General features: G+C 41.6%; 1 protein-coding gene across 7 annotated transcripts in view; it reads right to left on the bottom strand.

Moving 5' to 3' along the window:
• LCP2 (lymphocyte cytosolic protein 2) overlaps positions 1-26,079 on the bottom strand; it is a 665,418-nt gene that overhangs the window by 119,903 nt on the left and 519,436 nt on the right. For all 7 annotated transcript variants that reach the window (XM_078653368.1, XM_078653363.1, XM_078653365.1 and 4 more), the window contains exons 11-12: positions 25,249-25,271; positions 1,959-2,038 (exon numbers count right to left, since the gene is read on the bottom strand). In XM_078653368.1, the coding sequence (XP_078509494.1) occupies positions 1,959-2,038; positions 25,249-25,271 (103 nt within the window). The remainder of the gene's footprint in view (positions 1-1,958; positions 2,039-25,248; positions 25,272-26,079) is intronic.

Genomic DNA, 26,079 nt, shown 5'->3' with positions numbered 1-26,079 from the left:
ACAGAGTCACTGATTTTTGGAAAGAAATGCTCCCCATGATACGAATTCTGGTGGCCTTTCGAATTCGGACCTAACTTACCCCATTGTCCATGCTAGAAACCAAGCTAACTAAGATGACAAAGGGCAACTCTGACTCCTTCTGCTGCTCCTTCATCCTCCACCTGCTTTGTAAGATATTCAAATGACTACCCTGAAGCTACAAATGCACCATCACCCAGGCCTTCATCTCTAGCCGACTGGACTATGGCAATGCTCTCTATGTAGGGATCACAGCTCACCTCCTCCAATGTCTATAGACCATACAGAACGGTACAGCTAGTCTCATCCGGGATGAACCCACATCACCCCCTATCTCAGGGAACTTCACTGGCTCCTGTTACAAAAAAGGTGCCAGTTCAAGCTCCTGGCCCATGCATTTAAGGCCCTACATAACTGCGAATCTGCCTACTTGACTCACCGCCTCCATCTTCTATCAGCCCATCAGACACCTTTGCTCCATTTCCCTTTCTGTAACCCTCACCCCTCACATCTGATGTAGCAGATGCGGACGTCGCTCCTTCTCCTTCCTAGCAGCAAAGACAAGGATTGAGCTAGCCTTTCATCTACAGACCTCCCCATCTCGTTCAGAGTTAGGAGAGTCCCTGAAAATCTAGCTATTTGTCTAATCAACTGGACCCTGCAAGCACCTGGATATCCTCACGGGTGACAAGAATTGCTCTATGAATCTACCGATTTAACAAATGATTGATTGACTCATTCAATGACAATCTGCAAAAGCCTCAATTCATTTAGAGAGTCAATCAATGCACCAGTGCCAGGGACTTTCTTTTGGATTTATAGCTTTTACATTGTCAAATAATTACTTTGGATACTTTTAATTTGCTGAAACTTCACGACTCCTAAACACCATCTATCTTTGTCCACTAAAAATGCCTCCCCAAGCATAAACTACACCCATTCATGATCCCAAATTCTACCGATCCCTGAACCCTAAAAGTCCCTTCTAACCTTAAACTCAACCCTTCCCTGAACCATTAGAAACCCTCACCACACCTAAACTCCACCCATCCCTGACTCATAAACTCCATTCATCCATGATCCTTTAAAGCCCTTTCTACTTCTAAACGGTTCCCCTCTCTTAACCTAAAGCCCCCTCACTACCCCTAAATTCCACCTATACCTGAACCCTAAAAACCCTTTTGTATGCTAAACCCATCCCTCATTCCTCAGAACCCCCCATCACCCCTAAACTCCACTCACCCCTGACCCTAGAATATCCCTCCCCAATACTAACACATCACCAGATCAAGACACCTACTAGCCCTCACACCCCATACATGAATCCTAAAACCCTCTCTACATATATAATCCAAATAATCACTGAACCCTCAAAACCCCAAACCACCCTTAACTCCACCCATTCACGCAAACTAAAATCCTTCACCACAGCAAAACTCTACCCATCATGTAACCTTCAAAGCATTCACCAGCCCGAAACTACACCGATCTGTAAAACCTAAAAAACCTCAACACCCTTACTCACCACCCATCCCTAGACCCTAAAACCCCTCAAGATCCCTAATAACACATCCAAGACTAAAAAATCCTTCTAACTCTAATCTCCACCCATCCCCGAACCCTAAAATGCATCATCCCCCTTAACATCATCCACCCCTGAATCCAAAAAAAACCCTCACCACCCCCTAACCTTCACACAAGTGTCCGTTTTTTGAGCTTTGTATAAAATTATCTTTCCTTTAAATTTTGATTTATTTGTATTTACTTAAAATTTTATTTTTTTTATATTGTTTTTTCATTATTTGCTTTCCTCCAGCTTTGGTTCTCAGTTTTCGATTTTTTATTATTTCACACACATCAGTCTAGTTAGTCAGCAGCCTATTATTCATTCATGAAAATGTGAAATGTCACTTTTTACAATATATAGACCTATTTTTTACCTTGGAGAAGTTGAACTCATCCGAGACCCATCCCACTTTTTCTCAGCTGGCAAAGGAGGTTTTGGTATTTTTGGAACCAACTAAAAAACAAAAACAAATGCAAGTTAAAATAATTTTAAAATGTATGCAACAAAGAGACCATAAGGGGCCCCCGACAGTGTATTTTCGCCGAAAGCATTTGATGGTAATGTAGGCACAAAACAAAAATAAATTACTGTTTACTCAGTTTCCCATCTCTGCCACAACCCCTGTTCTACTTTTAAAAGTGCCTGGAGGGAGAATGCAATTTTTCCTTTCTGACTTTGCTTTCGGCACTGTGAGTCTAAATTAACACAGAGATGCTTACCAGCTGTATATTGCAAAGCCTCATACTTAAACAAATATAGATATGCAATTCTGATTTATTTGACAATGTTAAGTTATATTTACTTAGCATGGTAAGACCTTTTTCTTACTTACCTTTTTAACAGTACAATATACAACTGTATTCAGTAAGCACACATTGCTCTATCAGAGACATTCCCATGTTATTAGAATACTCAGATAAGGCCTTCTTGGAATATCTTCTTATATCTTCTTGACTCTGCTCCAAAGGTCCGACAAGCCTTCATCATCGAGACAGAGAATGGTTTATTGCACTTAGACAAGGACAGCTCAACTACTCCCCAGCCTAGCATTTAGTACCCTCCATTTTCTCTGACTCGCGACTCTGCTGCTCTTCAGCTGCTTCACTAAAGGCTGCTCAGGTTTTCGAGAAACGTGTCACATAGCTAGAGTCCCTAATCTGATGTAAGACCCTAAATGCAGCAAAATGGTTACCTGCCATCCTAAATAATCTCATTGACATGACATGTTGGAAGCGTTAATAATTATCCAAGCTGTCATTTGAAAAAACTTTAAATCAAGGCCACGTTTGAATAAACTCTCAAGCATATTCATCAACCAAGAGAAATCTGAGGCTTCTCAGCATCAGGACCAGTGAAGCCACTGACAAATGTTTTCAGCACTGCTTAGATGCTGTTCTTCACCAAGTCTGGTGATGCAGTGGATCAGGTACTGCACTGCATCTAGTCCGTTGAAGCCATCAATAAAGGTTGTCTGCGTCAATGCTCACCATTAGGTCCAGTGAAGCTTCCAGTTAGGCAGAGTGGATTACACTCCAACCACAGTCAAGAGTCCCGGACCTTGGAGACAGTACTTAGGGGAGTACAGAAGCAAACAGAAGGGTCCAAGTCAGGCACCTTTGGCACTGGTCAGCTGGAAAGCAGGGCAAGACCTCTGAAAGCTAGTTACTGAAGCTTAAATAGGCTGTCAGACAGCTGATCTTTGGAGTCATTTCTGGGGTTCTGGGTTCAAGGCAGTCTTGCCTCAGGTTCTTCAGACAGCACTCTCTGGAATGGGAATAGTAATTTTTACCCCTATGCTATCCAACACTTTCCCTACTGTTGCACTCTGTGGAGTGGGAATAGTCATTTTTACCCCTACGCAATCCAACACTTTCCCTACTGTTGCACCCTCTGGAGTTGGAATAGTATTTTTTACCCCTACGCTATCCAACACTTTCCCTACTTCTACACTCTTTGGAGTGGGAATAGTAATTTTTACCTCTACGCTATCCAACATTTTACTTACTGTTGTTTTTTGGAGTTATATTAGAATTTTATTCCCTCTGTTTTTTAATATATTTTGTATAGTTTTAGCTAATGTAGTATATAACTAATTTTAAAAATATTAAAAGTACATTTCATTTTTTTTAAATTGTTTTGCATAATTATTTAATTCTTATTTATGTCAATATTTTATGTGTATAGATGAATTTGTAATTTATATTTTTAAATATTTATAATGTATTAAAATATTTCTTAAAAATGATTAAGTATGTATATTATATATTATAGGTATACTTAATTTTCTATTAAACTATGTATATTAATTATTACTTTTAAATGAGAAAAAATATTTTTAGCTATGTTTATTATATTTTTAAGTATATTTAATTTATATAAAACATTATTGTAAAAAACAATATTTTTTTAAAAACGATATTTTTTAAATCAATATTTTTTTCGCGATATTTCTGTACTTACCTTGATGTAGATAGGATGTCAATATTGTTGACATCGATATTAATGCTCCGATATTTTTGTACCTCGATATTATGTCTTTCTATATTTTGTCAGACATTCCTTGGGCACAGCCCCAGACCATCCTATCAAGGGAAAGCTAACACATCCTCACACAGACAAAACACAAGGCTATTTTGTTCTGTCTGGGAGGAAGCCACGTCTCACCTCATAGGAACGATTAGCAGTCAAGTGACAGTTTAATCTTGACAGAGAGTTTTCCAGAGGTTTAGGAAGCAAGAGGTAACTGTTCTAAAAGTACCTTTCCCAAAACAGTCAAAATTCTATTTCACCATTAAATGAGATTTTTAATAACTATTAAAATTAATCAGAAATTATATTTCTAGCTGCTCTAAACCTGCATTTATCATTATAAAGTGTTATAACGTAATGCAGAGTTTTCCTATGGAGCAGCTAGCTTTGCCATAATGAAAAATGACTTTTGGGGCATTTTCACTATTAGGACATAACTACTTCATGTACTACTTTTAAATACCCAAAACTGCTTCGACTCTCCAAACCTCCTGACGTTGAGAAGAGAGACAAGAACCACTGGGAGGAATGGCAAAATTATTTCAGTCCTCAGAAATTACGCGTTTCGGACACCACTTGTCCTTGAGCTCATACAGAGAAGCGCAGTTTGCCATGGTTTTTAAATATGCTCGGATTTACACCCACGTGATTGCATAGACATGAAAGAAATACTATTCGCACTTAACTGCATTCTCTGTGAAGTCAGCTTTCTAGTTGTTATTTTAGTTATAATTCAGTGGCTCGTCTTTCTCGTTTCTACTTAATGCACAAATTCTATACAACGTAAAACTGGGCTGTGTGTATTGCGATATGTAATATCAGATCCCTAAAATACCAATACTTTTAAATACCATGCAGTCCTATCTTATGGGTGATTTATAAATATTTAAAAGGAAGGTTTAGGCCTGTCACAAGGGTGATTTTAACAGTTGGCAGTTTAAAATTGTACAGCCAGGTTGCAGCGACAGGCGTGAAGACATGCCTTACAATGCTACTGCACTGGGTGCACAATGAGTGTTGAAGGCCAATAGTAGCATTTCTTGAACAGACCCTGGTTAAATGTAGCACCATATTCTAGTGACTTATAAGTAAATTAAATGTTTTAATCAGGTGTGTGCCAATTTCGGTGTGTTTTAAGGGAGAGCACATCACTTTACTACTAGTTAGCACGAATAAAGGGGCCTATTACCAACGATGAGCGATATTTATCGCTAACGATGCTTAGCAACGAATTTTTTAATGCTAAGCATCGCCGGAAATTATCGCAGAGATAACTTGCTATTAGCAATGTTTATTTCAAAAGTGATAAAAATCCTCACGCTAACTGCCAAATGAGAGATTATCGCTGGAAAACCAACGATAATCTCTCGAAGTTTGACGTTAGCTTGATGATAGGGGCTCACTAACTTAGCCATGATATCCACCTTCCATAGGATATCATGGCTAAGTCAGGTAAATACCAGGTGTAAAAAAAGCAGTGCTAACCGCGGTTAGCGCTGCTTTTTTTTATCCCTAACAGGGTTAGCGAAATCCTTGATAATAGGAGAAATGTAGCTTAACAACATTTCTCCTATTATTTTTCTCTGGAACGCCCCCTTTGCATCTCATTCGAGATGCAAGGGGAAGCGTAGAGAAAAAGGGTGCTAACATGCGAATTTGCGTGTTAGCACCCTGTTGCTGATAGGGAGATAATTTTATCTCCGCTTTCTTGGCTTTTAAAGCCAAAAAAGCTGAGATAAATCCCTTGATAATATGCCCCACAGCGTGCAGGGTCCTAAAGTCAACAAAAATAGTTCACGTAAATATCTGGGGAAATACCACAACAAAGTTGGGAGCATATTATCAAGGGCTTTTTTTTTTTTTTTTAGGGTAAGTAAATTGTTTTTTGTTCAGTTAATTAAAACCATTACAATATAATGCATTCTGCGACATATAAAACAAAACTTTTGGAGCTGTAATAAAGGAATAATAAATAGAAAAAAGGGAAAGAGGTATATAAAAGTGTAAAAGCTATGTAGCAAAGGGTCTATCACGAGGTTCAATAAAGTCTTCCAGAGCACAAGTTTGTCTTACAAGCACTATTCTTAAGTCTCTATGAAGGTCAAGCCTATGGCAGCGGGCCTCGTTTTTTCACAAAACTGTCCAGAAATGTTACTGATCTACAGATCAATTGGGGGTCCGCTGAGCATAGGATCTGGACTATCGTGGATCGGCAGGTGCGGACTCCTAGCTCGTTAACTTTGTCCCTAAGCCAGTGCCGCCGACCCTGGTACATGGCTGGACAGATGCAAACTATGTGTATCATGTCTTGTTTACCTGCACCGCAAAGGTCGCATTCCATTGTGTCTTGTGGTCTCCATTTAGGTTGGTCTAGTCTTGAGGGCAAAATGCCCAGCCTTAGATGGAGGAATTTACGTTTGAGTATCAACAAGAATGCAGTATCTAGGTAGGGTGCTGGGGCAGGCCTTGTATATGATTTGATAGTCATCCAGGCATGGGTTTGGGTACTAAAGGTTATGTTATCGTTAAGGAACGAGTGTTTCGTAGCAACCCTTTTAACCACCTGGTTAAATGAAGGAACTGGCAGTTTTGTTTCCCACAATTTTCCCAGCTCGGTTACCGCTAGTGAGAGCTTTAGTTACTTTGAGTGCTCGAAGTTCGGACTTGTCTGGATCGCTTCCCAAAGTGCACCGTTCATTTTATTCTCCTGTTTCCTCCAGACGTTGTACAAGAATTTAATGGTCTCGTATTTTTTCAGTAAAACTTGAGTTTGTAATCCAAATTCAAGTCTGACTTGCGCTGGAGAGGTACTATTCGATAACAAGAAAACCCCTTTATAGACTTTAGTTTGAATTTTGTCCAGGAGGGTGGCGCTTTTCCCATGGTGCAAGACACTCCCATATGCTATTGTGGGCAATAGTTTTGATTTCATTGCGATTAGCAAAGGGGAGACAAGAGGACCCTTTAGCTCGACTGCCAAACTGGCGAAGGCGTCCAATAAGGTAGCCCCCTTTCTATCTATGTCTTTGAAATGCACTTGGAAGTTTGGGCGCTTGTCTAAGTGCTCCCCCAGATATTTATAGCTGTTTACGGCTTCCAACTGATCATTGTTTATTCGGAAGGTTGGCGGGTTTTTGCGTCTACGTGTTATGAGCATTGTCTTTGTTTTCCTGATATTTATTGTTAACAGGTTCCTTTTTGTGTAGCTGGACAGGTCATGTAGCAGGCGTTGAAGGCCGATTCTTGTCTGGCTCAACAGTACCACGTCGTCCGCGTACGATAAGTGCGTTAGACGAAGGGTGCCTAGCCTGGGCAGATGCGTGTTAACCTTGTCTAGGCTTTCTGCCAAATCGCTCATAAATAAATTAAATAGATGTGGGGCCAAGACGCAGCCTTGCTTTAATCCATCGGCGGTGTGGATCTTCCTGGTCAAGCGGCGCCCATTATCAATTTTTACCTGCATCCAGGTTTCAGTGTGGAGATTAATAATAGGCAAGAGGATTGAGTCCGGTAGGCCGAGATGTTTTAAATTTGCCCACAGCATTTGCCTGTTGACGCGGTCAAATGCCGCCTTGAAGTCCACAAAACAGGTATAAAGCTCCTGGGAATTCTTTAGGCTTTTCTCAGCGATCAAGCATAAGGCCATAGCGTTCGTCATAGTTCCCATACCGCGGCGAAATCCGGTCTGGTTCAGTGGAATTTTACTGTTCATTTCAGACCATTCAGCCAGATCAGCTAGAATCAGTGACGCATAGTATTTTGCTTCGGCGTCAAGGAGGGGGATCAGACGATAGTTGTTCGGATCCTTGCGGTCTCCGCCTTTATAGATTGGAGTTATGATCGCCCCCCTCCAACTCTCGGGAACGCCACCTCTTTTGTTTACCGTTCGAAACAGTAAGTTAAATTTACTAGCCCAGTACTGTGGGTCCTCCTTGTAGATGGATTTATCTCTGCTTTTTTGGCTTTAAAAGCCAAGAAAGCAGAGATAAAATTATCTCCCTATTACCTAGCTGTCGCTAACACCAGTTAGCGATAGCGAGTAGGAGATAGCGACCATCTTGGGCCCCGCTTTGCATGTCAGAGTAATTTATCACTAATGACATGCAAAGTGGGCGTGCCAAGATGTTGCGACTGGAAACAGTCGCTAACATCGCTATCTCCTATTACCAACTTTTGGTACTAAGCGCGAATATCTCCAAAAGCTAACACCTGCCCTGAGCAGTTCTTAGCCTTGTTATCTAATGGGAGGTGGATAACATGGCTAAGAGCATTTGCTCGGTAATCCATGAATATCGCTGACTTTTCAGCGATATTCATGCATTTCGGCCGATTTTTATCGTGTAGGAGATAAACCTTGATAATATCAAGGCTCCTAAGCGATAAAAATCGTCGCTACAGGGCGATAAAATTATAGCCGCTAAGCCAACATAGCGATAATTATCGCTAGTTGTTGGTAATATGCCTCTTGGTTATTTCCACAGGGCTCACTTGCAAGCTGGATCATTTTCTATCAAAATCTAACCAAAAAGTTCCATGGAGATACTATGTCACGTTTTCAGAATGAATAATATTCAGTTCCAGAGAAATCCATCCTACCATTGACTTTGTTCTCAACAGTGACATTTTCTCTGTTTTTTTTCTTGTTTTTCTTCAAATGTGCTGAGCGTAAGAGTTATGCTTACTCATAATGCCCCAAACATGCAAATTTGCTTTTTATTAACTTAATTGAACCCTTATATTTTGTACGCCTTTAACTGTGCTTCTTATTTGAGTTTGTGATCCTTGCACCAAAGCAATTCTCTCAGGGTATTTCCTGAGTCTGCCCCCTGCTACCCAAAATATTGAAAAGGATGCTTTAAAAGTGTATTTGGTTTGCCCCCTTTTTTTGCATATCTGCAAGGCAGCTCTACAAAGGGGATCACATCTTCTCTCAAAACTGCTCAAAAGTAAACATTTCACTCATATTTGTGCTCTATTTTTAATACCATTATTGCTCATCAGTTTGCAGTGAGAACACTGGTCACTATCTTGTACACATGCCACGAGCATCACTAACAGATTGTGAATCGTTTGTATGTGTTTTCAATAGGTACAATACGAACATATTTTAGGAAATTCCCAAGCCTCCATTTCGTGTTTGATTAGAGTAGCATCACTTGTTTCGGGCTTAGCTTCACACAAGGCAGGTATTTTACATGTTGCTAGGTAAGTTTCATTCAAGAGGATCACTTTCCAAATTGTGTTTTCAATATGCCCACACTTTGCTTTAGCTGGGCCACAAATGGAAGTCACAAGAAGAAAAAGTACTTGAAAAAATAATAGGCCCTCTCATCAGCTTTTGCACAATATCAGCTTAATAGTAAGGGCGAAATTATGAGTTTAACTGTCCAAGGACTTTGAAACTCATTGTGGCGCAGCGATGGTGGTCCAGCCACTGCTGCACCGGTGGTGCGACCGCTATATTATAACTGGGCTGTCACACCACCATGGCACCGCCCCAACTGCCATCAGAGATCCCTGGTGGTGGCGCGGCGGTCTGATGGCTGCAATATGTTTGGAGGTGCCCTGCAGCACCGCCAAGCTTTTTCGACTTTCCTCATCAATAGCAGTCTTGTGGAAGTTCTTACTCCATGAAACTGCTGGCAGTTGGGAAAGAAAGAGGGGGGCCACAAGGACCCCTCTTCGCTTTGTGCACATGTTGTGCACCCGTGTGTGCATGCACCCCAGTTCCTGCATAATATGCATTGAGCTCTAGTTACTCCCACTGACTATCCATCTGTTCCGAAAAATCGTTGAGATCTGCCAGTGGAAAATTAAACTCTGATTTTCATGACAACCTGATACAGTATAAACCAAAGAAGCATTCTTTTTTCTCATTTACAGCAGATATACTCACAAGATTGTTTTTTGAAAGAGCAAGGGTGTTTATTGTAAAAAGTGAAAAAATAAAGCTTTATTTTATCAGCATGTTAGAATACTATTCACACTTTTGATGAATTTCGTTGATACAATATTGTTTATTTTCATAGTAGTTACTATTCATATCGTTTGCGCTAAAAGAGGGCTTTGATTTTAAAAATACATCTTAAAAATGTATATGTGGTTTCCTATTGTTCACATTCCAATGTTGCTCAGTGAGTCCTGGAAGGTTGTAGAGCAGCTGATCTTCTGTCTTGGGTTGGCACACTGACTAAGCACTAAGGGGCCAATTAGGATGGCGGATGGATTGCCCCCGCCATCCTGGCGGTAGCCACCGCCGGCCCGGTGGGGGTAATCCGTGCGCCATCCTCACTGAAATGACCCCCCGCCACATTAGGATGGCTGCGGGGTCCGCGGCGGACGGGAAGACCGTCCGCCGCTTTTCCGCCGCGGTCGCCTTGCGACCGTGGCATAAAAGGTCTAATATGGTGGTGGTGTCTATCAGACACCGCCAGCCATATTAGGATGGGCTTTGGGGAATGCCTCATTGCCGCCACGGAAAGGCATAGGGTCTTTGCTTTGGGGGCCCGTTGCGGGCCCCCCGGGTGAAGGAGGGGGTGGGGGTGCACATGGCATTTCAAAGTACAACATGGCAGGCACCACACGGTGCCTGTCATGTTGTGCTTAGAAACGCACAACATGCTTTTTTAGCATTGCGGCGGGTGGTGCTTTGAGCACCGCGCGCCACAATGTTAAAAATGCGGGATGCACCCGCCACTGTGGCGGGTGCATCCTAATTGGACACACGGGACCTCCACCATTATGGCGGACGGTCCTTTGCCTCGACAGGATTGCGGTCCGCCATCCTAACTTAGCATAATATCATAATACGGTGCAAAATTTTATGGGGAAACAGAAAATTCTGACTGCCTGGAAAAGAAGAAGCAGATCAATTGTATCATGATGTCCTTGAGAAACTTCTCCCCCCTCTCAGGTTTGTTCACAAATACGCTTTAGACAAACTGAGTTTGTAGCCTGGCTGTGGAATGCCAGAATTCGTTTGCTTTTCGTTGTGGAACTGAACTGAAGCAGTGAAGATTCTTGCAGCAACTCTAATGTGTGCAAACTACATCACAAACCCTTCCCTGAAATCTTGGAGTCTTTTGCAAAATTACATGACCATTTGCATCTCCCTCAGAACAGGTACAATGTTGTAAGCCTTCACAAAAAAAGACATGAACCAGGGGATGTATCACAATGGACTTTGCTGGCTAGGAACCGAGGACCTGTTTTATTTGCATGGAGTGCATGAAGTGAATTTATTATATGGAATATTTCTCTGAGTGAGTACTTTATTTTCAGATACTACAGGTTTCCCTTTCTGTTTCTGAGCCGTATAGTCTGAAAATAAAGCTCTAACCCAAGAAATACCAAGTTAAATCAACTGATGGGTGGGAAAACAGGCACTCAGATCAACACTGCACCGGCAAAGCCCATCACGATCAAGCCCCTTTGCCTCATTTAGTTATTAGTCCCACTCTGACGTTTTCACAGAGACATCCAAGACTACCGAGAGACTATAAAACAGCAGCACTCAGCCTTGCGGAGCCATTCCTGTATACAATTTATTCGTTTGCCGCACTGAAGATATTTGAAATAGAATATCTTTAAGTTCAAAGGTCAACTTTTTGAGCAGGAAAAAACAACAAATGTTATCCACCATCCAACGCTATTGAATGAGGAACATTGCCTACATGCGATTCTACCACTCCCTATAGAATAACACTAAAATTGCCTTTCCAATTGATTCTTATGGAACCTTTTTGGGCTTTACAAAAATTTAGGACCACTATGCTGTATATACTTCATTTGTATGCAATTATTCTTGTTAAATCATTTTTATTTCAAATACTTGACTTGGAGATTCAACCTTCTTTTTTCTTAATTGTGTTGTTCTTTTAACATTGTTTCAACTGTATCATTTTCATATATATGAAGAAAGCCATGTTGTTTGAGATACCCATCAAGAGTAAACCACAGGCCTTATTTATGAAGGCCTTGCGCCGCCAGTGCGTCACTTTTTCCCATTTTAAAAGTGACGCACCGGCGGCGCAAGGCCTTCATAAATACGGCCCCACATATTTATGGCAGAAATGAGTTTACCTTCTAGTAAGATTATTTAGACATTTTTAAAGTCAGTCACTGCTCTCATCAGGATTGCCACCTCTCTCTCGCTATCTCTCTCACACCCCCAACTCTGTCTCATTGGTTATCATTGGAAATTACCGTCTTTTGTGTAGTATTCACTCAAAGTTTTGTATTTTGTTTCAGAAACTATTTTGTTGGCCGTGGGCCTCTGTGCGCTTTGTCCCTACTAACCAGTGATAAAGTGCTGGGGCTCTACTTTTCAAATCTGTTAAAATTGTTATATACCTCATTGGCACATTCAATTTGCTTATAAGTTCCTAGTATATGGTACCACTTGTACCCAGTGTTTGCAAATTAAATGCTACCAGTGTGCTGCAGCTCTCACTGTGCTACTCACTATTGCAGAATGACAAACTATGTCTCTAGTTCTGCTACTGCAGCCTAGATGTACAGTTTTAAACTGCCATGTCAACCTGGCCAATCAAACCTTACATCAGGTCTAAACCTTCCTTTTTAATACATTTAATTTACCCTTAACTTAAGCCTTAAAAGCCTATAGGGTGGTTCTATAGTATTTAAAAAGTAGAACATGTATATTTAATGTTTTACATGTCCTGTCAGGGAAAAGCCTCCACAGTTGTTTTTCATTGTGGCAACGTAGGCTTTCGCACAAGGTTAACACTGGCTTACACTATTACATTTCGTAAGTAAGTGCTAAATTCAGTTTCGGAATGTCTGAAAAATGGTTAGCCAACTTAACCGCATGCGTGCGGGCGGAATTCCGCCCGTACGCTGGGTTTTTTAAAATTGCACTTTACGTGACGAGCTGGGCTCGTCATGAGCGTGCGAGGAGGCTACCTCATGACGAGCCCAGCTCGTCATCAGCGTCGAAGGGGTTAATGATCATATCCTATTTTATATTACTATTTTGAAATTACCCTTTTAGAAAGTTGACATTTTTCTGCTAAACCAAAAGACTTGTCTACTATTTTCCAGCTGTACCATGACCCCTGATGACTCCCCTGTTGTGGATGTGTTTTGGTTCCAGACATTGGCCAAAGGGATCTTGATGAGGGAATAGGGACTCTTACCATGTCAGGATGGCCTGGGGGATGAACTCAGCCCCTTCTTGAGATGTAAAGGATGCCTATTCACCGGCAGCTGAAACTCACACCTTGGCTTACCTCCCTTTTTTCTCGCTAGTCAGGCTGACACCGGCTTTACCTCCACTCACTGCTTGGCCCTGGGCATAAAAGTGGACCCCACAGAACTCTCTTCAGACACCTCCAGGTGATGTGAAGCATCAGAGAATTAGATGAAGGCCTGCCATGCTGTGAGGAAAACTTGAGGGGAGACTGGACCTGCTTGCGCTGAATGCAAGACCTCTGAAGTGACTCAAGGGGTCAGTCGGTTGACTGCCTATTTGCTCTATAGGGATACAACAAGTGTCCAGGGGCAATTTCTGCCTGCAACTGCCCAGCTAACCAGTTACAACTTGATCTGACCTGGACCCAACTGCTGGTCCCTGCTGAAGTGAGTTCTAACTCCCAATTGGTTCCTGGACCCTTGGGTGGTGTACTACTTCTCTCCCACAACAGCACAAAATGGAACTTAGAAACCTTTACCAACATTCTGCCTGAGGAACAGACAGAGGCCTTGGTCACCATTGAAGGTGAATATGTTGACATCGAATCACTGGTCAGCTTCCACTTGCCAGCTTGCCCGCAGTTGGAGGGAGATATGACTTCCAGAAAAGTTTCTTAGTCCAGACATAGAGGAATTTACCAAGATCAATTGCAGAGCAGCATCAAATAGATGCCACAGCTTTCCTGGCTATCCACTGTGGACTTTGCTCATTTTGAGCCTTCCATCCTTCATCAATGACCAAACCAAGACATCGTTCTCCAGCAACCCACTGTTGTCGAGCCCTGGTTCAGATCCACCTACCAGTTTGCCTCCCTGATGATTCGTCGATGGCCACACTTTCTCTATAGCGGTTTATAAGGCAGAAGGTAAACTTTCCACTAGGACCAACCTGATCCCTCTATCGGACCATGGCTTCACTGCAGTCAGCCTTAACTTTTTACTTTGACCAGATACCCACCATCGGTACTTTATGCTTTTTGGCATTATTTTTAATTCAAACTTTAAACATTCATATTTCCAGTTCACTTTATTGGATTTTTGGGTCATTTTATTTATTAAAATATTCTCTGTACTTTTTAAATTGGTTCGGGATTTTTCTTGAGCTGTTTGAGTGCTGCACTGCATAAATATTTTATACATTGCTTCTAAGTTAAGCTAGACCGCTTTGTGCCAAGGTACCAGGGGGTTGAGCACAGATGTATTTAATGACTTTAGTGGCAGAACCTGATGAGAGGTATGCCTTTTATTTGAAGTGGGTTCTCACTACCTTTAACTAATGCTCCAATTTCTTACAGTTAGCAATTTGCTTTCAGACTCACAATGATCCAGGCATAGTTTTGAAGAATGGCTTATAGTGCCCTTGAGGTCCCTTGAATCCTTTATGGTTAACCTAGCTAACAAACTTTGGCTTTAGAACATGGTTAAGGGAAAATTTGCAGTCCATTCTAGGCTTTGAGGCCTTAGAGGGTGCCAAGACAATCCTGGTCTGCATAATAGTATTCAAAAACAATGTTAAGGTAAAACGTAAAATCAAAGCCATAACAACATATCAACACTCAGTCTAAAAACCTACAAAGAGCATGGATAACATGAATGCATGTTGAAAAGCATAATTTTGTTCCGTGAACATCTGAAAGAAAACATCCCAACTAGAAGATGGATTGACCTACCAAGCAGTGCTTTGCTTTACTGGTGAGAAGCAAGGCTTGCATTTCACCCTTTTTACCTAAGGGAAAATGTTGATTCTTTTTTACTTTCGTATCCTGCCAGTTCTGTTGCAAGGTAATATTTATTGTTACATCCTCCCCTACTTCACCCCTATTATTGTTTCTCACCTCTGGTGTGGCATAATAATCGCACAAATGCGATTCTGTCTAATAAATTGCAAAACATGATGTGATCTTTAAATCAGGTCTGGGCGTAGTTACTAAGCGGAACTCAGCGAAGTGACAAAAAATACTCTGCAAAGTTTTATAAGTGGCAATGTGCAGTGTGAACTGCTGTTCGCATTGTTTTTTTGCCTGCTTAGGTAGAAATTCTACCCAATCGGCAGCTTGTGCTCACAAAATTACCCTCCACGAGTTAAAGCAGGGAAAAATCTCTGCTGCACTACGCAAAGCGAAGTTTTCTGCACTCTGCGAGTTCTGGGGAGGACAGAGTGCGGAAAACGCCATAAACTCTGCGAATGGAGCAGAGTTCACAGCCCAGGCCTATTTTGACTATGCTTTTAGGTTACACTGTGCATATCAAGGGAGTAGTCATAAAATAAAAATAACCCCCACTTTTAAACAAAGCTTTGATGGCACCAAGCAAGCAAATCCCAAACATTCTTATAAGAGCTCCCTTGTCTCTTGCATCAAAGAATCTATACACTCATGCTTTATTCCTACTATTCACACACTGTTATCTTCGATTTTACCTTTACATTCTGTCATCTTTTTATTCTTACATCCATTATTCAGTCTTTCACCATTCCATTCATCCATTAGACATTACATCCATCCATCGATCATCCATCCATTAAGGCTTTCAGCCATCAGTTGATCTTTTGTCTATTCATTCAAGCATCCATGATATATCATCTCAGATTTCTATTTACTATGTCATACATCCTTCCTCTCAGATTTCATTTGCACTTCCATCCTTTCACCGACGCATCCATCTATCCTTTTAAATTTCCATTTACTCTGCCATCAGTTCACTCACCCATCCATCCATCCATTATTTCAGATTTCCATTTACCCTGCTATCCTTTCACCCACTGACCCATCCCTCCATCTTCTCGGATTGCTGCCATGCTTTCACTCGATAGATCGAACTATCCATCCATCGATTTCCATTTACTCTGCCAGTCTTTCACAAACACCTACCCATCAACCAGCCCATCCATCCATCCAGCCTCTGAGATTTCCATTTACTTTTCCGGCCATGCTAATGACCCCCTAAATAAGAACTAAACAAAGTGTGGAAAACTGAACATCACTTACAATGGAAGGGGACACCTGCATCTGAGCCATAATCAGACCACTGCCTTAATCCCAGAGAAGAAGAGTCTATGCCAGATCCGGGGAGAGATAGCAGATAGAGATGTAGCCAAGCTTCAATGCCCATGACATCACCTTTTAACTTGCATATATTGTGTGTGTAGTAGTCTGTTCTATTGTGCATTAGAGTACTTATGTTTCTTGAAAGTAAAGATCTGGGTTAAGACAAAGTTATTGAGGAGATGTTTCCAGAGGGTCCGGTAGCAGGAGACGCTAGGTGCCGAGCGGGTGCTGGGCGTAGCGGGCGGTGTGCCATTGTCGCCCCACCCACCTCCCGAGACCTATGGGGCGTGGATCCTATTTTGTACAAACTATACAGGTTCCTCTAAAGCAGAGGTAATTCCCACAACCTGTTGGTTTGTTTATTTTTCTGCACAATTTTTACACATTCAATTTTAACTTTCACGTCCTCTGGTAGGGTGGACCTTAGCGCGCCCACACCGCCGAGGTACATAAAAACATGGTCCTGAAGAAAGCCCAGTAACTATACACATAAGGGCTGAAACATGTCGATCCCACCGTGAGTGGAAATAACCAATACATTAATTGGCACATTTCCCAACACATATTTTAACCTTGTCAGGCTGACCATGAATAAAAAAAAAAATTCTTTCTGGTGCAGCTTTTTGACAATTTTAACTTCACGTATTTTTCACATCACTGTCACAAAAAACCAGCTCCGCAGTATTCTGGCGTTGTAGCACACCAGGGAGGCATTCGGCTTCTCCTGGTGGGCCCGATGATGAAGCATGTCACCACCCAGGGTGGTGAGTGAGGGCTTCTAATAAATCCCTGTAAGACTTCCAATGCGATTCTTATAGGAAGATTTTCATCTCTGAACTGGTGCTATTTTTCTGTGTTATTTTTGACACTCTCTTGTTGTTTAACTGAGATGTTTCCAGAGCCATAGTAGGACTGACTATAGGAAATCAGAGTCAAATTTCCTAGCCCCAATGGTGGAGGCTCAGTAGCCCCTGCTTGCCCAATGGACCCCAACGGGTTCTGACAGCATATTATCGGAACCCTGAAAGATGTATTAAGGGTAAAAATGTAGAGCTCTAGCAGCTGCAGATAAGTGGAACAGTGCACTAACATAAACATAACTAGAAAAAAGAACTCAAGGAAGCATAAAACAAACACAAAATCACATGGGCTGAATTCTACCTGAGAAAAGTGCTCAGAGGCCAGCTAAATCCTCTGTTAAACAATAAATCAGAAAAAGACTTGCCTAATTCTATGACGGAACAAACTACTACCAAGATAATAAAGCCCATTCCTTCTTAGGAAAAACATTGCAGGCAAAAAGAAATAGAGGTGCCAAATCATTACACGATACAATCGGTAACTAATCTTTGGAAATAAGGCAAAGGGCATAGCCTTCTGCTAGTGTCATACGCAGTTATTTAAATAAGAATAAGATAGGATGCTCAACAGCCAGAATGAAATGCTTAAGCTGGTCAAACATTGTAAAGTTAACAGCACAAATAAATAGCCTAGTCCGATCCTTAGATACTGATACATTTATCGGTAAATTTTACAACACATTTTTAAACTACCTGAAACCAACCCTGAAGAAAGAGCTTCAATCTATCGAATATAAGGGAGAGGCAACTGAGTCCATGAGTGATGCAGATGTCATAGTCATACCCAAATAGGGAAGAGACCCTAGAGTGTGCGCATCTTACAGAACAGCAGGGCTATTATAGACAGAAATTAAACTCTCAATAAAATATTAGCCAATGGGCTTGCGTTAGTCCCTCTGAGTGTGGTACATGAAGACCACTGGGGTTTCATCCATATGGGAAAGATGTTAAAAATGTTAATGAAAAACGATACATTTGCATTAGACAGTGAAAATGTTGTCAACAGCTGAGTTGTCCTTGTACATGTTGATAGAATTTTAACTTGGTGACGACAGGACTAGGCGTATTATGACCTTGTATGCATGACTGAGAGCTGAGCTGTTGGCTAGTAGGATAGTTTCAGAAAGATTTAGTATAAAAAAAGGGGTAGAAGACGGGTGCCTGATATCACCACTACTGTTCACTATAATGAAAGACTTTCTGGCACTGGCAGTGCAACAGTCTTCGTATGTTAGTTTGTTACTTATTTGCTGGTCAATTGAAATAGCATGACAATACACAGTTCTTAGAAAGGCATTGAAATGGCTACCTATTTCATGCCATTTGAGTTATTATCTAAGATGAAAGGAGTACTGTTTCATCTGAAAGTACAATAACAAGTATTTTCAAAAATGCATAACAAAGTAAGCTTCAGCTGGGTCTAGTGGCTTAGCGAGCTAATGCTCCATGGAAAGGGCCTGTGTTTGACCTTGTGGTCACAGGTTCAAACCCTGATGAGTGCACTCAACTTTCCATCATTCTGAGGTCGGTAAAATGAGTACCATTGAGTTGGGTAAAAATAAACATATGTTACTCAGCGCCAAGATACCCTTCTGGGTGAACGTGCGCCTTTCAAAAACATATGTTATGTTAAATGCCACCAGGATTTAACAAATGCAATGGCACATGTGGCAACAAGCAGAGAAAGGGCCCTATCCACAAAGGTACATTTACAGATGCAGATTTACTCGCATGTAAATTTACTGATGCACTTAAGTGTAATTCTACACAGCTTTGCTATTCACTATTTCTGAGTGCACTTTTGCATCTAAGTGTAGAACTGCTCATCTCCACTGCCTAGATTCAAAAGTTGAAGATATCTAAAACTGCATTTTTTACTCTCAGGAAGGGATCTCTTTATGGTAAATTACAGGGGAAAAATAATAAACTTTATTCGGTGTAAAAAAAGTGAATATTTTGATGTAAAATAATGTACATTAAAAAAAAAATTCTTGTCCTCATTCTGCCAACATTCTTGTTAGGGGTACTCTGATCCCTCTAGGTCTTTCAGGGGGAGGCTTGACCGGTGACCCATGAGGCAAACAAAAGTAGTGACCCACAAGTATACTGCTGTGTCCACTTCCATCTCCTGAATCCACTGATACCGCCACATAGGAGAAACTGTAGCTGACAGCAATATTGGCTTAATCATAAGACTCGCGTTGCCTTTTTTCTCCACCTTACCAACGGAGCCCAGATTTCCTCTCACTCGTTGGATCACATGCCATATCAGACTCACTGGTGTATATAATATTTCTAATGCACTCAGTAAACAACAGAGGACTTCCCGATTTTCATAATCTACAAATCTCCTGTCTTGCCAAGAGAATCACATAAAACAAAAACTTTGCGTTGCTCGCTAAGAGCTGCACTTCTTCTTCTGAATTTATCCCAAAAACAATTAGGCGAGTACTGACTGAAATCTGTGTCCCAATTTTTTCCCCATAAAGTCACAAACTGAGTTCCAATAGGATGATTTTTTTGGACATAGCATAAATAAATGGATATCATCTAGGGCAGTTATATGAGTTACTGGTGATCTTAGACAGCTTTGCAGCTGACCAATACACACTATTGGTGGTGAATAATGGATTGCATTTTAGTGGTGATAGTTTAACTGCCATGTGTAGGATCTCGTAGGAGTCACGCCACATTTGCATCAGATCACCCTCTCCAAACTCCTGACCCCATTGTTTTATGATATCAGTTTCTAATTCCATATCTGCTTCCAAAAAAGGCCCAGTACCAAAACAACATCTCTTTTTTCCACTGGTCAATTCTCTTCACCTGACAACATTTTATCTCCTCTTCCTCCACCCAATCTTGTGTGGCCCACCAGGAACTCAGTTGGTAATATTTAAATCTTGTTAACTGCCCCTTAGGCTAATTATTCATGGCTTCCTAACTCATCATATTTAAGCCCTGCTTAAAGTCAGCCCAATATTAAAGACCCCTGATTTCAGGGGCTGACTTAGTTGAACCTTTAATCATTCCGGGGTCCCAGGGAATCCCAAATTGGGGCATAACTCAAAAAGTACGGAACTCTCAGTGTTTTCCTCACATACATCCACATACTCAGTGCAGCCTTCAGGACCTTTAAAAACTTAGGATCTCCGTATTTGAAAAGAAAGTGCTGTTGACCTTGTGGAATATCCACCAGCATAGCCTCAAAAAGTGAGCCGATAGATGGCTTATCTACCTTATTTGCCAACGTGCGCAAGTTTTTAAAATAAAAGGAGTAGCAGTATGCAAGCAGGTCTGGAAGTGCCAATCCACCCACCTCCAATCTTCTCCTCGACTTTTTCCAGGATATCCTGGGACCTTTTGATTCCCAAATAAAACTTCCAATTTTCCCTTGGAGTTTAGCCATGTCCTCTTTCTCAAAAGTTAACGGAATAGAGTTGAAAAGGAAGGTAATTTTTGGAAGGATAATCATTTTTATTAAATTTACCCGACCGTATATATTTAAGGGGAGATTTGTCCAACAATAACCCTACCACTTCCGGACTGGTTTTCTTCCAATTACTTTTTGTGATATCCTCGATTTTCTGTGTAATTAAAATCCCTACGTATCATATTTGAGTTTTTACCCCATGGCTCTGTGAATTCTGATTCCACTCAATTATCTCGGTTTTATCTATATTTACTTTATACCCAGAGACCTGGCCAAATAACTCTGCCTTCCTCATCAAGTTCGGAATTGCATCTTACGGGTTTCTTGTGTACAACATCAAGTCGTCAGCATATAAAGCTAGTTTAACTTCAAAATCATTCGATCTAAAAGGAAGGATAGTGGTGTCTGCTCTTATCAAATTTACCAGAGGCTCTATATATAAATGAAAAAGAAGTGCGGACAGAGGGCAACCCTGCCTTGTCCCCCTAAAAATATCAAACCAGTCAGACAACTCCCCATTTCCCAAAACCCTAGCCTTTGGGCCGTGATATAGGTTTTGCACCGCCACAATCATATTCTGTGGAAATCAGAAACTACGTAGGGACTCCCACAAATACGTCCAGTGCACCTGATCAAAAGCTTTGGCTGCGTCGACCGCTACTGTAGTAAGGGGTACATTCTGAGCCTCAGCTATATCTAACACCCCTACTAGCTGAAATTTTAATTTGTTAAGTTGCCTGCCAGGACTAAAACCTCTTTGATTAGGGTGAATGACCTGTTTTATTACCTTGGCTACCCGAGCTGCTATGACACTGGAAAAGTTCTTGTAAAACATATTTAGTAGGGAAATCGATCTGTATAAGTCAACTCTCCGTGGGTCTTTATTGGGTTTTAATATCAAGGTTGCTATAGCCTCTGACCATGACCCGATTAATTATTATCTAGAACTAATAAAATAAAATGTTACTGCACATTAACTAATGGAATTAAATGCTCATAACATAATGTAATAATTACTCTATTTTATTTAAGACTTAATTTAATAAATATTTTGTAAACAAAATGTAAAGAAATCTCACAATCACTAGCATTTTAATATTAAGCACATTTTATTTAGTAAGATTTAATAAAATATTTTCTTTGAATTATTATCATTTTAATGTTTTATTTAAATTTTTTTAATACGCTATACTTTTTTTAATTACATTTAAAAATAATAAATTTCAACACTAAGGGGTTGATTCCGATCCGGTAAAAACCGCTCCGAATAGCTGCTCGGAGCGCTTTTCCCATACGAATCGTACCCTGCAACGTCCCCCGTACATACGACGAAGTACGATTCGTACCAGGAGACGGACTCCGTACGAATCGTGCAGAGACCGTACGACTCGAATTCCCGTACGAGTCTCTGTCGGAACTCGCTGTACGCAGCATCTGTACGGCTCGCGGCTGGTTTATACGACCCAGAAAGTACGATACGTGTCGGGTACGCACCGTATGACCCTTTTTCTACGGGAGCTGAAAACAGCCGTAAAAGCAGAGTTCGCGACGAAACAGGTACGGAACCCCCCCCGGGTACGGTGTATACCCCCATGATCGCAGGGGTACGCACCGTACACCCAGCGTACATGGGGTACAGTGCGTACCCATGCGATCATGGGGGGTACGCACCGTACCCCATGTACGCTGGGTGTACGGTGCGTACCCATGCGATCATGGGGGGTACGCACCGTACCCCATGTACGCTGGGTGTACGGTGCGTACCCCTGCGATCATGGGGGTACGCACCGTACAGTGTGTATGTGATTGTGCGCTTTTCCGTACGAATCGCCCTTACCTGACGTGGACCGTACGGATCGCGTCCTGATACCCCGGTCCGGATCGTACTCGTCGCGTCGTACGGCGTGTGTACGAGTCGTACGGAGAGGGCTCCGGTTACGAATCGTACGGACTTTTTTTTTTTACCGGATCGGAATCGACCCCTTATTTATTTAATTACATAAAATTATGTAATTATTTAACCTTATCTCCTATGGAATGTTTTAAGTCCCGGTCTCCATTATTTGACTTGATTCAAAGCTGCGCTGCAGAACATTTACAACTACGTTGTGGCATTTTCAACTGTAGTAACTTTAGAAGTTTAGATTATGATTAACAATGGTCTTACTCTTTTGTGGTAGGTTGCTCTCCTTACCCATCTCTAAACAGTTCCTGTTTTGTAGCAAATATTCCCCAATTTTCTTCCACTTACCCCTGTCCCTCCCATATTTACTGCTAAGGTCCCCATGACCAGTATGTTGGAATAGGATTGGGTATTTATCACATGTGTTAATGCCATTAGCATCACACCAGGGTGAATTATTTACCACATGTGGTCATGTGGTGAAAACCTTCAAGCTTTCAACAAGAAAATAAAGCATAACCTGCAGAATTAGTGTTTCACACACCAAATTCTATATGTTTTATCTTTTTTTCGGGCCTTTTCTCTTTATACATTTCAGCTGGTTAGGCCTGCTGGAATTCATCAGGGAAAAATTATGAGGAAGTGTCGCACAAATCGAAATTCTGATCCCTGTTCAAGCACGTTTTCACATGGATCAAAATGTAGTCCTTAACTAGTAATGAGGGAAAAGGTTGTAAAGAGGTGAAGGTGGACATTTCCACCGATAGGTGTGTTAACTGCATTTCGCAGTAAGTAAGTAGTACTACTGTATGGCTGTTTGTATGTGTATGGTATTTTAATAGCACAAACCTAGCCAAAAGGCAGCAGAGTGCTGAACGTGATCAAAGGTTAGTAGTGCTATCTTATGACTACATACTACAAGATGCAGTTTGGGAATTGGGCCCAAGATATCCAACAGAACATCAGACCCCCTTGAACATGTTCACAAAAGCAGAGATATGCCCTTAAGGTCCTCTTTAAGCGGTGCATGGTATTGGGGAAGTGAAAACTCTGCATTCACAATTATCATTCCTGTCAGGTAACACCGCATGAATACTTAGCAAGTATCAGGTAAACATCACAGCCCGGTGAATAACTGGGCTGACCTGGCTTTACCAGGTAGGATTCAGCATTTTTTTATTTTTCTATGGGGTTTAGTGCACACATTTAACACCTGCTTTGCGCAGATGTTAAATGTGTGTGCATGCTCCTGTGTAGGGTATGGGGAATGATGAGGTGGTAAGTGAATGGAAAGATGCCACCTGCCAGTGTAGATCCTTATATGCTCCACGGTGCTCTATCTCTGAGGGCTAACGAATGTGTTTAGGCTACATTTGATTTGATTTGATTTATTGTTAATCGTTTGATTATTTAAAATCATTACGGTAAAAAGATAAAATTGATACCCACCCGTGCCGCCCCTCCTCCCCAGCCATCCCTTCAGCTTTAAAACCCTGTATCCGATAGTCAATCTTGTGTTGCAAAGTCCATTTCGCCATTTATCCGGAGTTAAATTCATGTTGCGACAATATTCCAATCAAAACACAAGGAGTGGCGGGCTAACTCTTCTTTGTCCATAGATGTTATGCCAGTTCCTTACTGGCCCATTAATTAGTCTCTGAAATTCAAGAGTTGCGGAAAGTCATTTATACACTTGCGTCTAAGGCCTGTCTGATCTGATGAATAAACATTGCCGCTCTTGCGAGGTAGTGGGTTTTTGTTTCCAAAAGGCACCAATCTGATGCCTCCTTGCACATTCTGATTCTGAGGCCTCTTAGAATGGGGCGGAGCAGCCTTTGACATTGGCTGGTCAATTTGGGGCACACAAAATAATAGGTGGAGCCAGCATTCCCTTTGGTAGTTGCATAGACGAAAGGAAACGGCTCCGTCGTCTCGTGCCCATGCTGGATTAAAGTCTGCAGTTCTGTTTAGGCTACAATGCAACCTATATGCAAAGTGACTTAATGATTAGGAATGTTTGCTGAGCCTTTTGTTTTGTCCTTTTTTCTACTGTATATGTAACACTTCACCTTTAATTCCTGAAACTGGAAAGGACGAGGAGTGGCATAACGTAGATGATCACTTTCTGCAGGGCACAAAAAGCCTTCATTCCTTCACGGAAGAGAATTGCTGGAACCACGGACTTTGAACAACATTAAGCAAAGAACTCCGTTAACAATATTTACTCATGCAAAGGGTACTGAAACTATGGAACTGATATGTAAGACGGAACTGTAAAGGAGGATCAACTTGGAGATAGGCTTTAGAATGCAGGGTTCTCCAAAATCGGTCCTGGAGGGACGGGATATTTGCCAGGTTTTTAATATACCTACAGTTATCTAAATGTGGATAGGCTAAAAAATTCTGGCACGGATTTGACACTCCAGAACCAACTTTGGAGAACCCTGGAGTAGGGGAAGGCATGTGGGAACCCTGATGAGCATAACAGTCCTCATCCACAACAAACTATTTAGAAATCATTATTTTAAAGATTATGCATTATGTATTTGAAAAATTCTATTAATTCAAAAAAATAAAGTGATCATATACAGTTGTCGAATAAGAATATTAGGAATAAAGAGAATGCAAAATATTACTTTCAAATGTTTAAATAAAACAGAAAGATGAAATTAAAATACCTTCTCTGGTACAGTTCTATTGCCTGAAAGATAATTAAACAAACATAAATGATAGGTAAAGGGTAAGGTTTGAAAAATATCAGAATTTTCACAAATAAATACTATACATGTAATTCTCTTTCACCCCAAAAATATAACTTTCCTTGCAACCTTATTTGTGTTGTCATGTACACACTAGCACAACTGCGATATCAGGTACACATTAAGGCGCCGATTATGATACCGGATAGTCCGCTTCCTCCGGGCCGGCGGAAGCCACCGCTGGCCCGGAGGATGCGGATTATCCGCTGCGGACTAAGAAAAGACCCTCTGCCAGATTAGGATGGCTTGGGCATATTTTTTCAGTCCGACGCTTTTCCGCCGCGGTCGCCTTCCGACCGCGGCAGGAAAAGCTCTAACATGACTGGCGGTGTCTATCAGACACCGCCAGCCATATTAGGATGGCTGTGCTCCTATGCCTTTCCACGGCGGCATTTCTGCCGTGGAAAGGCATACGGTGTTTACTTTGGGGGCCCGTTGCGGGCCCCCAGGGGTGAAGGGGGTGCACATGGGGGGTACCTATAGTACCCCCCTGCCTTTGCGTGCATGAAGTGGCAGGCACCACGCGGTGCCTGCAGCTTCGTGCATGTAAAGGTAAACATGCCTTTTTTAACATTGCGGTGTGTGCTGCTTCAAGCAGCACTTGCAGCAATGTTAAATATACAGGATGTGACCGCCAGGGTGGCGGTCACATCCTAATTGGCACGGAGAGACCGCCGCTGCCCCTGCGGACGGTCCCTCCTCCTCTGGGGTGGCGGATGGAAGCAGGTCCGTCCACCATCCTAATAGGCC

Source organism: Lissotriton helveticus, chromosome 7 (assembly GCF_964261635.1).
Source record: "Lissotriton helveticus chromosome 7, aLisHel1.1, whole genome shotgun sequence".
Taxonomy (NCBI): Eukaryota; Metazoa; Chordata; class Amphibia; order Caudata; family Salamandridae; genus Lissotriton; species Lissotriton helveticus.
Note: the sequence above shows the minus strand (reverse complement) of the source record. Positions and strands in the feature narration are given on the sequence as shown.